We start from the raw sequence: 17,156 nt of genomic DNA, 5'->3' as shown, positions 1-17,156 counted from the left end.
AGCGAAAATAATCATTAATTTACTCATTCAGTCTTTAACCATTTAATGAGCAGCTTCTACACGCCAGGCACTTTTTGCTAGGTGCTGAGGACAGAAAATACATGAGCTAAAAGCCCATCCTTAAAGGTGGTTCTGGGCTGAACTGTGTCCCCCAAGATTCATGTGCTGAAGTTCTAAATTCCCAGTACCTCAAAACATGACCGTACTTGGAGACAGGGCCTTAAAAGAGATAAAGCAGTTAAAATGAGGTCATTAGGGAGTGGTCCCCTATGACTGGTATCCTTACAAGAAGAGATGAGGACACAAACACACAGAGGGAAGATCATGTGATGTCACAGGGGGAAGATGGCCAACTACAAGCCAAGGAGAGAGGACTCAGAAGAAACCTACTCTGCCTTGATCTTTGACTTCTAACATCCAGAATTGGGAGAAAATAAATTTCTCTTGTTTAAGCCACCCAGTCTGTGGCAGACCTTTGTTACAGCTGCCCCAGCAAACTAATACCACAGCTCACGCCCCATCAAAGGACACTGATATATAACTATAAACTCTGTGAAAGGCAGCTAAATTTGAGATATGTACAAAATGTAAAAAAAAAAAAATACACACTCTAGCATAAATTGGCTATCCTGGATGTTCTGGTTTTTAGGACCTTATTCTAGGGGAAAGAATATCGTAACAGAGCATTGTTACCATTTCCAAGAGACATTAAATAGACTCTTAACACATGTTATTTCACTTTATGCCCACATAAATCTTACAGTAATTTTGAGTGTCCCCATCTTAAAGATGGAGAAAGTCAGTTTTAAAAAGGTAATCAACTTGTCCAGACCACCAAATTAACAACTGAAAAAGCCACAATTCAAAGCCAGGTCCCCTCAGTTTGACATTCTACAGCCTACATCTGCCTTTCAAACAAAACCCCAAGAAGGTACTAAGTCAAGCAGATCACAGCATGAAGTTTTAGAACAGTCTTCTCTCTGTGCACTGCCTAATTTGCAGGTGTGCACGAATGTCTGAATAGCATGCTAGGTAGTGGAGTAGTCTTCTAAGTCTGCAACCTTACTAGCTGGAAAAACTCTGGAAGGGCCTCTCAAAGTTACAGCAAAACCATAAGGATGCTTCTGATAATATACAGAACAAACCTGTATATTATCAGTGGTAATGATTTCAATTTTTCTGATTTTTTTCCTACTCATTTTATGCCAACTCATTCAGGTTCCTCTAGTTCCATCCTCATGGCTTACTATACAAAGACATGTGCAACAGGACAAAAAGTATGGACATGCACTGCGCCCTACCAGAAGCCAACGGGGAATTGTGAAGGAGCCAGCACATTTTTTCATTAGAAAAAAATGAAAGGGAAGAGCAAACCACAGTAATAAAAACACGCCTACCTGTTTCTTCATCTATTTTGAAAACACCAACACCAGAACCACCTCGAATGGAATAGTGGGTCTCCCCATCTCTTCCTGTGTCCTCATCATGAGCTGATACCTTCATCACTGATGAACCGACAGGGACATTTTCTTTCACTACACCCTTTTCCACAAAGCTAGGAAACACTGGTGGGTGTAAGTTCTCATTCACATCGATGACTTCAACTTCAATGTAGCAAGTGGAAGACAGAGAAATGGGCTTCCCTTTGTCTTTGGCCCTCACAGTGAGATTATACACTTGCTTCTTCTCAAAGTCCAACTGCTGTACGATTCTAACTGCTCCACTGAGCTTATCCACATCAAAGTTTCCTTCTCTGTGGTCCATAAGACTGTATCTCACCTGACTAGACTGACTTAAATCAGGATCATAGGTCTCTAACCACATGATTATGGTTCCTTCTGGAAGGTCCTCTCGAACTTTCACACGGTAATTAGGGGGAATAAACTTGGGTGGGTTGTCATTAACATCCTCTAATGATACCTTCAGAAGCACCATGGAAAGCAGCTGCGGTTCTTCTCTGGCTTGATCCCTGGCTTCAATCTTTACGTAATGCACGTGCTGTTCTTCACGATCCAAGGGGTTCACGATTTTAACCACTCCAGTCGTGCTGTCAATTGAAAATTTATCTGTGTCTGTAAGAATAGAGTATGTCACATGTCCATTGGACCCCAGATCTTTATCTGTGGCTTCAACCTGGATGATTTCACTATTTATCTCTTTGTCTTCACTCACTTCAACGAAATAGTTCTCCTGTAAAAACTCAGGTGGGTTATCATTGGCATCCAGAACTCTGATCTCCAGAAGACGCCAAGCAGCCTTCTGTGGCAGACCGAGGTCAGACACCGTAACATTCAGGGTATATCTGTCTGTTGTTTCACGGTCAAGCGGAGATAAAATTTTGAGCATTCCTGTTTCCATGTCAATAATGAAGCAACTATCCTCATTTCCTCCAGAAATAGCATACACCAGTTTTCCGTTGAAGCCAGTGTCCAGGTCAGTAGCATTCATGAAAATTATGCTGGAACCCACAGGATGATTTTCCTTCACCTCAATACCAGCTGGAAGAGTACTTCTAAACTGTGGTGTGTGAGCATTGACAGAGTGAGAATCAAAGAAGACATCCTCAACCTCTCCCTGACTGTGTAACTTATTGGCCTGCAGGAGTTTCTCTGCCAGCATCCTGGCCACACCAGTCTCCTCGCAGTGCAAGTTTACTGGCTTGCGAAGGGCAGCCACAGTTATGTTGATATATAATGGTGTGGCAAAATTCTCTCCATCTGTAGCTGTAATTCTCAGACTGTGAAATGACACCTTTGCTCCTAAACCATTCATGAGCGACTGCTTTAATGACAATACCCCGGAGCTGGGGTTTAAGCTGAACAAATCCAGTTCATTCCCAGCTTCAGTCTGATACCGCACCAACTGCAGTTCATCCGCGTCAATGGCAGAAACAGTGGTTATCTGCTCCCCTACACCTAGGTCCCTGGGAATTGTTCCTTCACAGTTTATCTTCTCAAACAGGGGTGTGTTGTCATTCAAGTTATTGAGAGTGAGGGTAGCAAGGATTTCAACCTCCCGGCGGTATGGCAAGCCCCAGTCTGATGCCCGAATCCTTAGAGTATAAACCCGTGGCATCAGCTCATAGTCCAAGTTCTCTGAAGTACTCACAGCACCGGTGAAATGGTTAATCACAAACGGCACGTGATTCAAATTTGCAATGCTGTAAGTCACATACCCGTTCTCACCCTCATCAGGGTCTATAGCACTCACACTCATCACCGTAGTACCAATGGGCACGTTCTCGTCAAAAGATGCTTTGTAGGCTGTCTGGGTAAATTCAGGGGGATGGCTATTTGCACTCAAGACTTTAACCAAGACTTTGGTCGAGGCTTTTCTGTCACTTGTTGTTACTTCAAGTTCAAAATGGGAGGCTTGCTGTCTTTTAATTGGTTCTAAAATGGAAATGAGACCAGTGTTGTGATTTAAACTGAATTTAGCTTTTCCAGGTGTACTTTTAAAAACATACTTCAAATGAGAATAGCTAGGTGTGGCTTTCACCATGACCACGGGTGTGCTGGGAGGAGCAAATTCACTTATTTCTGCTCTGTAAACCTCCTTTTCAAACTTGACTGGCCCAGCTTTGAACCGTGGTGAAGTCACCTGAATTACTTTTACAGAAGAGAACTGGGGAGGACTTCCTTTATCTTTCGCCTGTAGTGTCAGGTTGTAGCCGAAAGGATGACTGTCCCAATCAATGTCACCGACTGCTTTGAGTTTATACTCTTTGCTCCCTGGAGAGGTCCTCACTGTTCTAAACTGCTGAAGGAGGTCTCCTGCCACAATGCTTAAAGAAGCGACTTCCCCATTGGCACCCTGATCGCAGTCATCCACGGTTATGATGGCATACGTTGGGTCCTTCTCCAATTCCGAAGGTGATAACGTCACTGCTGTTATCACAGGAGCACACTCGTTGGCCTGCTCTACGTGAACTGTCAGCTTAGCCATGCTGCTCATACCACTGCTCCCGTACAATTTCATGCCACGGTCCACAGCAAGAATTTCCATCTCGTAGAACTTGGTCTCTGTGTAGTCAAGTCTACCAGTTAAAACTATGGTGCCACTGGTGGGGTGGATAGCAAACATGTCTGTTCGGTCTTTAAAACTGTAGTAAAATTCTCCATTGGTGCCTATGTCTGCATCCGTGGCACTGACTCTTGCAATACTGGTCCTCAGGGCTGTGTTTTCAGGTAAAGAAACACTGTACGAGGTGGGTGAGAATAATGGCCTCAAGTCATTTGTATCCAGCACTTGTACCCTGACCTTTGTTCGTGCTTCCATATTAGTATTTTTTTCAACTGCTTTGACTATCAACGTGTAATGGTCTTTCACTTCTCTATTAAGAATAGCTGTATTTCCTCCTTTGGTCCTTATTCTCAGAAAGCAAAAGTCTCCAAGAATGTACTCTTCAGCTTTGAATAGGTTTTCAGTGTCTCCTGAGACAATTTTGTACCTTAACTCCCACAATGGATTTGTAATGTAAATACCCATCTTTACGGGATGCCCAACATAGGTCTTCGCTGCAGAATTTTCATGCACTGTGACATTGTACTGGAAATGTGTGAACTGTACAGGAGTTTGTTCAAGTGCTTGGCTTCCATCACTGTCTCCAAAATGCTGGAGGAGGAGCAAAAGCAGAAGCGAGGCCAAATGCCTCCCCATCGCTTAACTCCCAGGAACCTGCAACAGAAGAAAATAAGAATCATTGCTTCAGGGAAATAAAACAAACAAAAAGTGTACTTTTTTAAGGTTTTAGACCTTACTTTTTTTTTTTTTTTTTTTTTTTTTTGCGGTACGCGGGCCTCTCACTGCTGTGGCCTCTCCCGTTGCAGAGCACAGGCTCCGGACGCGCAGGCTCAGCGGCCATGGCTCACGGGCCCAGCCGCTCCGCGGCATCTGGGATCTTCCCGGACCAGGGCACAAACCTGTGTCCCCTGCATCGGCACGCGGACTCTCAACCACTGTGCCACCAGGGAAGCCCAGACCTCACATTTTAATAAAGTATTTTCCATCTATACAGAATATGAATAAGTGCAATAGTTTTCCAATATAAGTATCAATATTGCTAATATTTCTAGAATTACTAAGTTTAAGAACAATTTTTTTTATTTTAATGACTCAAAGAATCCTAAAGAGCATCAGATGAAGGTCTTCCAGCTGCAACAACTACATTGTATTCCTGCACTTCAATCTTCAAGGCAAGTATAAGCCACTGCTAAAAAAGGGAGTAAACATTGTTTCCATTTACTTGTATATAATAAATGAAGTGCTCAAAAGCTCACAGACTTGATGCTACTACAGTATCCTGAGCATGGGACACTTCGGACAGCTAACAACCAAAAAAACTCTCAACAGTGGTTTTATATAACCTCTCATAATGATAGCTTGTAATCTCTCCTAGAAATTTATCCTGAAATTATATTATTTCTTTATAAGAATGATTAAGTTGACTCCCTACATAATATAAGGGTTTACTATCTCATTTAGCACTGTATTAACTATTTAAAGGTATTAAAATAAATATATCACCAAGTTTAATACTGAAGTCATTTCTGAACCAACAAACTGAGCCCCAAACAGTCAGTTTACAAAAGGAAAGGCAAGAGCTTGATGTCAAACAGAACTTGCCCTCCCTAAACCAGGGACACAAATCTTGGCAACATCACTGCTGTATCACCACTGCTGCCAACAGCCAGTGCACAGAGGGTCCGCTGTCTTCGGGGCACTGAACAACCCATCACCCAAACACAAGACACACGCACAAAGCTAAATCATCTAAGCAAACATGCGTAGAGGGGCCCAATCAACGCAGCAAGGTGGAAGGCACTGCAGGGAGGTCCAAGGGTGAGGTGGGCGGAAAGAGGACATGTGAGAAAGGGGTACCCTGAACCAGTGGGAAGGCAGGCAGTTCACTGGGCTGAGGCCTGGCGGGGGAGGACAATCGCTTTCAGAGCAGCTGTTCCCCTAAATGCCAACGTAATTCACCTCATAAATGAACGGAGCTTCACAAACGTCCGAGCATGGTCAGAAGAGGACAGCGCTGCAGCCCTGGCAAAGGACCTCTCAGATGAATATTCGGGAAACGGGACTGCTCCCCAAGGTAAGAGAAACAGCAGACTGAAGGGCTGGCCAAACAGCCAAGGGAAATTAGCATGGCAACTTTAATTTACAGTATCTTAACTCAGCCAACTGCCAACTTTGCCCATTAATCATTTCATTAAGGAAAAAAAGAAAAAACCTGATATGCTGAAGGCAGTGAGAAGCTTAATTGGTACTGAATCCTGTCCAAGTCGGGCACCCTAACTTGTGCTTTAGCAACCATGACTTCTCAGCAGATAAAGTCAGGAAATGAGACAGAATTTTTGGCCTCTAGAACAACATTTAAGATTTAAACAAAATAAGAAGACAATCTTTTCCCAAAACTATCTCTTAATTTGGTCAACAGTTTTAATACTCAGGGAAATTTGAGGATTATGTAACAAACCGATAATTTTATCAAAACAAGTGAAAACTCTGATTCATGATTGAATTCAACCTACAGGTATTAAGAACCTGCTAGCAGACACACTGTGCTAGGTACATGGAGTTAAAGACTATTTTAAAAGGCAAAGATCCTGGTACTGAAGCATTTACAAACCAGGGATAAAATGTAAAGAAAATGTCTTAAAGAAGCATTGAAAAGATGATGTTGCACAAGCACTTTCTGTTTTAGGAAACATAATGTTACTAGTATCCAGTTTACAACAAAGTATTAAACCAGGATTCTATTGCAAGCAATTAAAATATTTTTGCTTAATTCTACATATAAAATATTATGCAGTAATTTAAAAAATAAGACAGCACTCTATACACTGACATGTAAAGATGTCCAGATACATTAAGTGGAAAAACTAAACTGATCCCATTTATGTCTGCAAAAAGGGAGGGGAGATAAATTATATGCATAGTTCATGGATGTGCTTAAAAATGAACCAAAAAATTCTGGACAGATAAGAAGTAAACTGTTAATGGTGGTAACTTCTGAAGGACAGGCAGCTGGGGGAATGTTCACATTTTCATTTTTCTCTACTATTTGAATTTTTAGTATATATATATATATATATATATGTTATCTTTATCATTAATTCACTTCTTTGGTCATTTGATTCATTCATCACCCATTTAATGAGAGCCTACCACATGTCAGGAACAGTTCTACATGCTGGGAATACAAAAGTGAACCAAACTACTAACAAATCCTCATGGAAGATACATTTCCTGGTGAGAGACAAGGAAACAAAGAGTCCATCAGATGCTGATGATGAGGGCTAAGGAGAAAAATAAAGCAGAAAGAAATGGAGACTGCAGCCAGAAACACGGAGGGACAGAGAGGCCCCGAAAAAGGACAAGAGTTTCTCAACGTCAAAACTATTGACACTTGGGTCAGATGATTCTTGGCCGGGGGACGGGGTGCGTAGCCTGGAGAGCTGTCCTAGGCATCATTTAGTATTATTCCTGGTCTCCACCCAACTAAAGGCCTGCAGCCTCTCTTCCCCCCAACCCCAACTAAAAATGTCTCCAGACAGTACAAATGGCCCCTGAAGCTCAGTCATCTCCAGTAGAGAAGTACTAGTTAGAGGCGCCACAAGGAGAAAGGCCGTGGTGGCCTGGCACAGTGGGTGAGCGGAGAGCAATAAAGGAGATCCTTTTTTAGATAAGCTTTTCATTTTAAAATGATTCTAGAGTTTCAGAAAAATTACAAAGACAGTTTCCCCTACTGTTAACATCTCACCTTACTATGGTACATTTGTCACAACTAATGAAATAATATAGATACACTGTAATTCACTAAGTCCCAATGCCCTTTTCCCGTCCCAGGATACCAGCCAAGACAACCGCATTACATTCAGTCATCGTGTTCTCTTAGGCTCCTCTGGACTGTAACAGTTTCTCTGATTTGTCTTGTTTTCAATAACCCTGACAGTTTTGAGAAGTACTGGTCAGGTATTTTGCAGAACGTCCCTCCACTGGAATTTGTCTGATGTTTTTCCGCATGATTAGACTGGGGCTATGCGTTGAGGGGAGGAAGAGAACGGGGTAAAGTGCCATTTTCATCACATCACATCGATGCTGATGCTGACCCTGTTCACTGGGTTGAAACAGCGCTTGTCGGGTTTCTCTGCAGCGGGGTACTTGCTGCCCCCTTCCCCTACTGTGCCCTTTGGAAGGAAGTCGCTACGTGCAGTCCACACTTAGGGGTGGAGAGTTATGTTACATAAATTGTTTAGAGTTCTTCTGTAAGGGAGATTTGTCTATTCTCTCCTAATGTCTTTATCATTTGTTTTCAGCAGTATGGCCTCATGGATGAAGGGTGAAGGACGTCGGATGTTCCTACAAATAAAACAACAGGGGAGTGACATGCTTGAACCTAAAGTGAAAGGGCTGCTCTGGTACCGGGGTGGACAAGAGAAGGGAGGGCAGCCAGGGCAAAAGCTGGAGGGAGACCAGTTAGAAGGTACTGCAACAGCATGGGTGAGAGACTGCGGTGGCTCAGCCTCAATGGTCCTGGTGGGGGTGGGGAGAAGGGTGACATTTTGGATCTACTCCAGGACCAGCTGATGAACTGGAGGGCAGAGGCGGAAGGAGAGAAAGAGAGAGGCATCAAAGAAGATTCCACAGGTCACGTGCTGAGCAAGAACTGAGAGGTCAGGTACAAGAGAGGGAAGCCTGCACTGAGGGAGGAACGGATTTTAGGGAGTACGATCGAGGGTTAAGCTTTAGACATGTTAAGGTAGAAATGCCAAGTAATGACTTCAAGTAAGCAGTTAGATGTGTGGGAAAGGTTCACCGTGGAGTGAGAAACTTGAGAGTTGTCAGAATACGGAAGACGCTACATTTAAAACCACAGAACTAAATGATCACCCACGGAGAGAGCACAGAGACAAGAAACAAAAACCAAGGACAGAGACGTGCTACTCCCCAAGATCTAGAAGACAGAAGACGAGAGGAACCAGCAAGGGAGACAAAGCAGCCACTGGGGCAGAAGCAAGAAACAGTGGTGTGACAATGACAATGGTAAGCAAACCAATCTTTCTGAACATTTGAAGCCTAACATGAGACCCTGAAAATGACCCATTAATACTGGCTGATGCCATGCTACTCCCACCACCACTGGTGCCCTGGGCACGCCCTTCACCCCCAGGGCACAAGGAGAAGGCTCAACATGGCAAACCACTGCAGCTGTTCCCTCCCCACGGCATCTCGAGGATCCCTCAGCAGCACCTGCAGCCTTTGCCACCACCCACTTCTCTCACAGCTGGATTCCCAAACACCTGGCTCACCCTTCACAACTCACCCACCATGCACGGTTCTTCTCACGGGACACATCACAGCTGGAATAAACTTTTTCGACCACATTCATAACTGAGACCTCTTAAAACCCTGAATTTACTCTGCAAACTTGGCTAACAGAATGCCGTTGTAATTAAATTATTAAATGCAAGTCTTTTGATCAGAAAAAAATTCCACTTTCTAGGAGATCTTGTTAACCTTACAGTAATTTACCCGAGAACTGTGAACTCACGTTTCACCTTAAAATGCCAGAAAAATTATGGCTCTTAACTCTATGCAAAACAAACAGTAAAGCAGGGGAAACACACACACACACACACACAAATCCTAAAAAGGTACTAATACCATTTCATCTAAAAAAGTACATTATTACCTAGTGCTCACGCTTATGAAAATTAAACTCTAGAAACCATTTTACCCGAAGGCTACACTTTGATATTTAGAAGGTGATCACACTACTTGAACTTACAGTAATCCAGGATTTCTTCTGTGCATTTTCCAAAGTGAAAACAAAAAATGTTTACTTAGTTCAGCCTTTAGGGAAAAGGGCCTCAGGTCCAAAGCTTAAATATCTTTAGTACAGATTTCTGAAAATCCATAAATAAGAGAGAAAGATCATTTTTCTGGTAGAAGTCAGATATTAATATGCTCATGTTTCTTCATCTGCGAGACTTTCATGTAAAGTGTTCCAATCTGTGGCCGCACAGGCTTCACACAACAGAACACAGCCCCGTGCTGAGAACACAACTGCATAAGTTCAAACATTTAGATCTAAAGCTGAAGGTTCAGACGTTTCAGATGCTTGAGACAGGGCGTTAGGTGGGACACTGCATTACACAATGCATACATTCTATTAAATGTATGTTTATTATTTAGAGTCGCAACTCTTACACACGCCATTAGTCATTCCAGCTCTCTATCCAAGAGGGAAACAGTATCAGACTCTCCATGCTACATATGATAATAAAAATACACAAAAATATTCAAGTATTTTGTGTTTTCCCTCATCATACTCCCATTTTGTATCCACATTAGTGAGAGCGTCACTAGAATTGAACTTATTACTGAAATTTAGAGCTTAATGTTCGGCTTGAATAGCGTCACATTTTAAAAGTACTTTCTAGAGATGTCTAAATCATGAGGGAGATGACTATGTTTTCAAAGAGAATTGTCACAAAGTTGTTAAAAGACAATATGAAATGTAAATGGCTCCTGCTTTTTAAAAATATTGTATATTAAATAAACGTTTAATGACCTCTAAAATCACTTAACAGGAGTCAAAAAAGAGTACTGTGTCTGTCTTAGAAAGCCTGCTTGTTACTCAGCTATAACCAATTCACAGCTTCCAGGTGACATTTACAACAGAAAAACCCCCTGCATTTTTCTAATAAATTATAATAGCCATAGACAGTACTTTTAAAAGCTTTCATTCTTAACACTGAAAAATTAATGGGTAGATCTTGTTTATTTCTGGGTACATACTAAATCTCTTTAAGCCATCTTAATACATTTTTTCAGTAAAAATGGGGGTGGGTGGCACTATGAACCCAGAATTGAACAGCAGGCTCAGGATTGGTATATATCACTTAACTGCTTCTGCTAACTCTGTATGTTGTTAGCTTTGATTGGAGCTGCAGTAAGTCTGATTACTCCAGCAATGACTTAATTTAAATACTGCCTTCAAATGATCAACAACTGATTCCAATTTAACTGAGAACAGTCTTCAAGCTATTCATACTGACAGTACACACTGCAAATCCCTCTCCTCGGCACATAATTCTTTTGCAGAACCTAAAAGCTTCAGCATTAACATGATTTAATCAATTCGAAATAATTTTTTGGAAGTTTTCTTGCCCTTAAGTTAAACAGACTTCCTAATTTTTAAATAGCCTCCATATAAACTCTAGTATGTAATTTACCTACTCAATGAACCTATAAAACTTGCCTGTGGGTAGTTTGAAGAGGACTGTTTCTAGTTGTTGTTTTATTGTGACATAAAAGACAAGACCAATGAACAAGGGCTGTGTGTACATTTCTGGCTAGACTAGGCATCCCTGTGCTAGTCTCTCCTCTTTCAGCGCTCCAAAACATGACCACTCTCCGTTATTACCCATCCCGCCAACCACTTTCTCCTCACCCACACTCCAGGGCAAACTTTGCCCACAGAGAAGCTCAATAAACAGACTGTTTACCCTCTTGTGATATAAGAGCATTTCACCTAATATATTTTTCTCTGCAAATAGAAATCATTTAAATGATGTTTTGGCAGTCATTAATACTGGCCACTCTTCCACTCCCAAAGTAGTACAGTTTTCATTATGGATCAAATTATGATGCTCCCTTTTGTATTTAGGTACAAACCTCGGCCTTTCACTAAATACGGGATCAGGAAAGTGAACGTTCCACGTATAGTAGGTACGTGGAAGTCGTGGTAGAGACTCCCCCCACTTCCTCTCCTTAAAATGTTCTCTTCCCCTCCTCTCTCTTCCTCCCACATCTCCGAGGAGATGCGACCCACCCAAGCTACAAATAAAGACACCCTTGATGCCATAAAACTGTGCCTCTCCTGCAGCTCTTCCCTAAATTGTCCCTCACACTCAAGTGCCCAGTCACTGCCGTTGCTGCAGCTGCCTTCAGCAGTCCACAAATACATACAGGTTCTTTCCCACTGAAAATAGCTTTCATTCAAACCTGCACTTCCTTCAAGCCAACAGCCTATTTCTCACCTTCTTATGTTTGCAAAGAGTAGTTTCTCAGTGCTACCTTGACTTCCTTAGAACTCCCTCCACTAAAGACATTGTTGTTTCTACCCTCAACTGTTCCACATGACCTCAGATCCACCCAGGCAACAGAAGCAGCTTCTTCTGGTGTCAAAGGCTAATGTCAAAACTAATGCCTTTTTCTCAGTACTCATCCTCCCTGACAATCTCCGATTTGACACTACTCACCCTCCTCCCCCGTATGTGTCCTTCATACTGTCACAAACTGCCTAAAACAAAGAGGTGATCCATACAGAACGTGTAAAGGATGGACAGCACTAAACTTTCCTGATTCTCTCCAATACCCTTTTATAAGCTACACCAACTCTTTCACCTTCCAGTTTGTCACTACAAATTTCTTTCAACTCTTTTCACACACACACATATTGTTACCCTTAAAGACATCATCCCCTCTGCCCTTATCATAAAGGATCACGGCAGAAGCCTGCATTCCACCCTAACCTCCAACAAGTGCCATGGAACAACTTCCCCCACCCCAGGGATACCTTCAGACTTAAGTTATACAGTGTCTTCACCCACTTCCCACTGCAAAATAATAGCTATTCCACTGAAGATAGAGTGATTTCCTACGTCCTTGAAGAGTTTCACCACTTCCCAAATCACCAAGTTTGCAATCTAAGAAATCAAATTTAAAAAAGCAGCTGGCAGTCATAAAACCTGTGATCTAGCCCAGGCTTTGTCACTAATCATCTGTGTGACTTCAAGGGAGTTCATTAGTCCTTGGATTCCATTTCTTTATTTGAAAAACTAGAGACTGGACTAAAATCTTTACAGCTTTCTACCCTCCACAGATACACATTCTTTCCCCACCTCCTTTTTCTCTCTCTCTTTGTACACACACACACACACACTCCAGAAATTCAGGATTTCTATGACTTTTTATCTTAACTGTCAAACCTCCATATCTCAAGTCATCTAGACTTGACATTTTTTCATTTCTCAATTTCTCAAAACTGTTCTTCTTCCATTTCTGCTGCTGCCACTTGGTTCATATTTGTATTTGTTCAGGCACAGCATGTGAACCGCCTTTTGGTATTCCTGCTTTCTTGCCCCCATACTATTTAGCCTACATACTGCAATGAAATTAGTCTCATCAAAACTTCTTTGTAATGTCACTCGATAGTTTGAAATATTCAGTGTTTCCCCTTATCCTTCGGATTAAGTACGTCCTTCTTAATCTTGTATTAGAGATCTCTGACAATCTGACCTCTACCTACTTTCCCAATTTAATCTCCCATATTACTTCTGTTTCAAACCAAAAAGGTGTCCTTCCCACAGTCTTGAAACCACCAAGCTGTCCTGAGCCCATGACACCACCTAGTGGCGGAGGCTCTAAACTTGCAGCATCGCCGCCTTTCTCTTTGAAAAGACAACGCAAACGTGCCAATTTTATTTTTTCCTGCCCTTTACTCATCACACACAGTTTCGTTATTTCCACCTTTCTCTTCAACATTTCTTTCTTTCCTCTCTTCTTAACCTCCATAAAATTTATCTTCCCTATCTTTATAAGCCAAGGTGAGCCCAGGTCATAGATTTTCTGTTTTCCCTACGCAAAGAAAAAAAGGCAAGCCATAAGAAACGTGAAAGAAGGATTAAAGAAACACTGATGATAAACCAACCAACCCTTTTCCGAAAGATAACATGGTGTGCTCAGGTCTTTTTTCTCACCATTCATCAAACCACAAATCAAGTCACAACACCAAGGGTTTCTACAACTTGCTTTACGTGTATTTCCTCTCCGTGAATCACTGCCTCCTGATTCACTCTTTCCCCAGACCTCACCCTATCCTAATATCCACCTAGCTCACTGAGGTGCTATGATGAACTACCCTGACCCAGATGGGTCTCTCTTACCACACTGGAGATAACTGTTTATTTGTCCTTCTCTCCTGCTGGTCTGTAAGCTTCTTGAGAGCAGGAACCCTGCTTTGTTCACCACTGTTTATTGCATCTGACCCAGTGTTTGGCACAGAGGAGATCCACAGTTGTTGGGTGCATGAATGGACAGATAGATGAGGATTAGCAATGGAGAACGGAAGGCAGGACTGATGGGTGGGAGGGGGTGGGGGATAAGGAGGGATAACATGGGAAAACAATACATCCATCGTTGTAAACTTAACAGAAAATCCAGGCGCAACCACTAGGCCAGTAACAACACTGCCGATGGGTGCCCTGCAGAAGGCTCTAATTTCCAGCAGCTCAAAAAGAGGTCATCAACCAACTCAAGATACTTCCAAAGTGGCTACAGGCGATGCCAGATCAGCGTCCCCACTACAGAGCTTACTATGAAGCATTATGCTTGCATATTTTACGAAGATAAGAATTAAATGATTACCGATTTTCCTAAGTGGTCTATAGAAGACATTTAATTACAGATTTATCTCCACATAAATAATAAACCTTTGGAATTAAGCAAGAATTTTGGCAATATATTTAAATCTGGGACTTAAGGAAAAGATCATTTTTTAAAAAACTTTATTATGTGAAATATACAGATTCCTCATCTGATTGAATACATTTTTGAAATAAAAAGTTCCTCCCAGACCTGAGGAGAGAAAAAAATGCAACTTTCTGATCTTGGTTAAATGAATTGCCTGCATCACTCATTTCAAAAACTCCTTACCAGTGCCTAAGGACAAACTAACACTTGCAAATTAAACAATTAGGTGAGACAAAAAGACACAGTTTGGCTTCATCAACTATATAATTTGGTCAAAAGAAAGCTTACCTGCTGCAGTTTCCCACTCATAAAGATTAATAAACAAGACACCTGGCCTTATGGCTTCCTGCTATTAAATCAGGTCCTTTAGGCCACAAATTAGGCCATGGAGACAACATTTAATGCAACAATAATGCATTGAATTTGATTTAGTTTACTGATTCTATGTAAAATCTGCAAAATTTGGGTGGAAAACAGGTGGCAGTAGACTTGTTAAAGGAGTTAAAATAATCTGTAACATCCCTTTCACTTCTAGCGTTCAAAGAAATGACTACTTCGGAGACAACTTGAGAGCTAAGTCTAAAGACATACACTAGGAAGGCATGGGATCAGGGGGAGGAAAACAGTAGTAGTTTGCATATAATTTTTAGATTCCTCTTTTGGCACCTGACCATAACATGGATTTAAATGGTCTACTAACATGGTGCAAAACCACTAGGTGTACTTCTAGTGACTAATTAAAAGATACAAATGAACAGATATGCAGGTGGCCTGAAAGATTTTTATGAAGTCCTCTAAGAACTTCACTTCCTTTCAGAGTGACAAAGAATTAGTTCATTTAAGATATTCATTTTTCAAGTAATGGGTACACAAATGCACACTTTATTCAAATCAAACCCTACTATGAACGTGTTAAATGCCATGTTTGACATAATTGAGTTATATTCATCGTTGTTTTTAAAAATTATGTAATGTTTTAAGCACTTTTACACCCATCTTAAAGCTTAAGTACATAGAAAAGAAAGGGGGATAATAATTCCACTTGTGGAACCAAAGAGCTGTCCTAAAACACAAAGCCAAACATCAGAATTAACCTATATACCTGGAGAAACACACTCTATGAGTAACTGCAGTAACTCGATGTGCTGGATAACCACAACGCTAAGAGTAACATGAAAAAAACATCACCATCACCTAGTTTTAACACGTGCAGCTATCTTAAACTATTGAAACCTATCTCTGAATGTATGACGCCTCAAGAATCTGCTTTTGTGAAAGATACATAAATAACTGAAGATCGTTTGCCTTTTAAATCTTTTTCCGATTTGTCACTGTAAATAGGAGTTGCTTAACAAAAGCTATTTAATGAAATCATAGTTCAGACACATGAAGGAAAAAAAAACCTCTAACTGCACAGAAAATATTTATGAGTTTACTTTCCTAACGCATACAATTGCGTCCTTGTTTTCAAAGTCCCGCAATTCACATCAGTGGGAACAAAAAAATTCTTAGAGACAACAGAAAGTTAGCTTCCTAGAGGAAAGCACTTAGAGAAAGAAAAAGCACTGAAGAACCAGAATCTCTTAAAAAAAAAGATCTTAGAAGTTTCTCTTCCAAAAAAGAAACAAACGGATAGCACAGTTGCAAATGTTTAGCCCCGATATTTATCACTCACCTATGCTTAACTACATTCAACCAGTTACAACTCAAACCTCAGGACAGCACTCCTTCAGGGCACAAAACATCTAAAAGAACTCGGTGACTCCATTTCAAAGATCCCATCCCTTAGCAGTTGGCCTCTCCTTTCATCACACCAACGCTGTGAATATCTTACAAATCGCAAGAAATTAGCCGCGGAGCGAGATCAGATAAGTCTTTAACAGGCACGCGTGTTACCGGAGAGAAGAAAGTGGAACGCGCGTGTTAAGTTTCCGAGCTCCGGGCGAGGCGGAAGTTCTCGCCCAGAAGCCGCCGGGAACCCCGCGCCGCGGCTGCCGCTTTGATTTCCAGCAATGGCTCCGGGGCCAGAGCCGGTGCAGCCGGGGCCGCCGCCAGCTCGCAGCAGCAGTCGGGTAGGTAATTACCATTCGGGTCACGTCGCGCCTTAACCGCTCCCGCCCATCCGCCTCCGCCCGCCCACCCACCCGAATCCAGGGCCTGCCCTGAACTTTCCAAGTGGGCAGGGGCCTCGGCACCACCACCGTCTGGCGGGTCTCTTTCTTTCCATCCCGTCCCCAGAGCGCCGGGAGGCGCTCGGTCCTGGACTGGACAGTGAGGGGCAAGCTCCCAACGAGCCGGAAGCCCGTCACCCGGCGGCAGCAAGTTGCTCGTCCCGCGGGCACATACGGCTTCGGCCCGGCCGCGCAATGGCACCGAGTGCGCCGCTGCGCCCCTCGCCCACCGCCCTCAAGCCCCAACTGGTTTCCTTCAAACTTACAGCAAAGTTAGCCCGAAGCGGCGGCGGCGGCGGCGCTCTCGGGGGCGCGCACCTCGCCGCCTCAGCGCGCCCCCGAGCGGGGTCCGGGTCGGTCCGGGGCCTCACTGGCTCCGCAGGGCCACATGGTATCTGCGGCCCGCCCTCGCTTTCCTTGCGCCCCGCTCTGAGGCAG

The 17,156-nt window shown here is 42.6% G+C and overlaps 1 protein-coding gene across 6 annotated transcripts in view; it reads right to left on the bottom strand.

Annotated features, from left to right (window-relative positions):
• FAT1 (FAT atypical cadherin 1) overlaps window positions 1–17,156 on the bottom strand; it is a 122,993-nt gene that overhangs the window by 101,478 nt on the left and 4,359 nt on the right. For 4 of the 6 annotated variants that reach the window (XM_029226372.1, XM_029226373.1, XM_029226368.1 and 1 more), the window contains exon 2: window positions 1,398–4,677. In XM_029226372.1, the coding sequence (XP_029082205.1) occupies window positions 1,398–4,659 (3,262 nt within the window). In that variant the 5' untranslated portion in view covers window positions 4,660–4,677. Of the gene's footprint in view, window positions 1–1,397; window positions 4,678–16,443; window positions 16,549–16,984; window positions 17,151–17,156 lie in introns of those variants that run through there. The other 2 variants (XM_029226369.1, XM_029226370.1) reach the window with 2 other exon arrangements.

The sequence above is a fragment of the Monodon monoceros genome, unplaced genomic scaffold (assembly GCF_005190385.1).
Source record: "Monodon monoceros isolate NGI ecotype Baffin Bay Population unplaced genomic scaffold, NGI_Narwhal_1 Super_Scaffold_17, whole genome shotgun sequence".
Lineage (NCBI taxonomy): Eukaryota > Metazoa > Chordata > Mammalia > Artiodactyla > Monodontidae > Monodon > Monodon monoceros.
The sequence above is the reverse complement of the archived record's forward strand: the minus strand, read 5'-3'. Positions and strand labels throughout refer to the sequence as shown.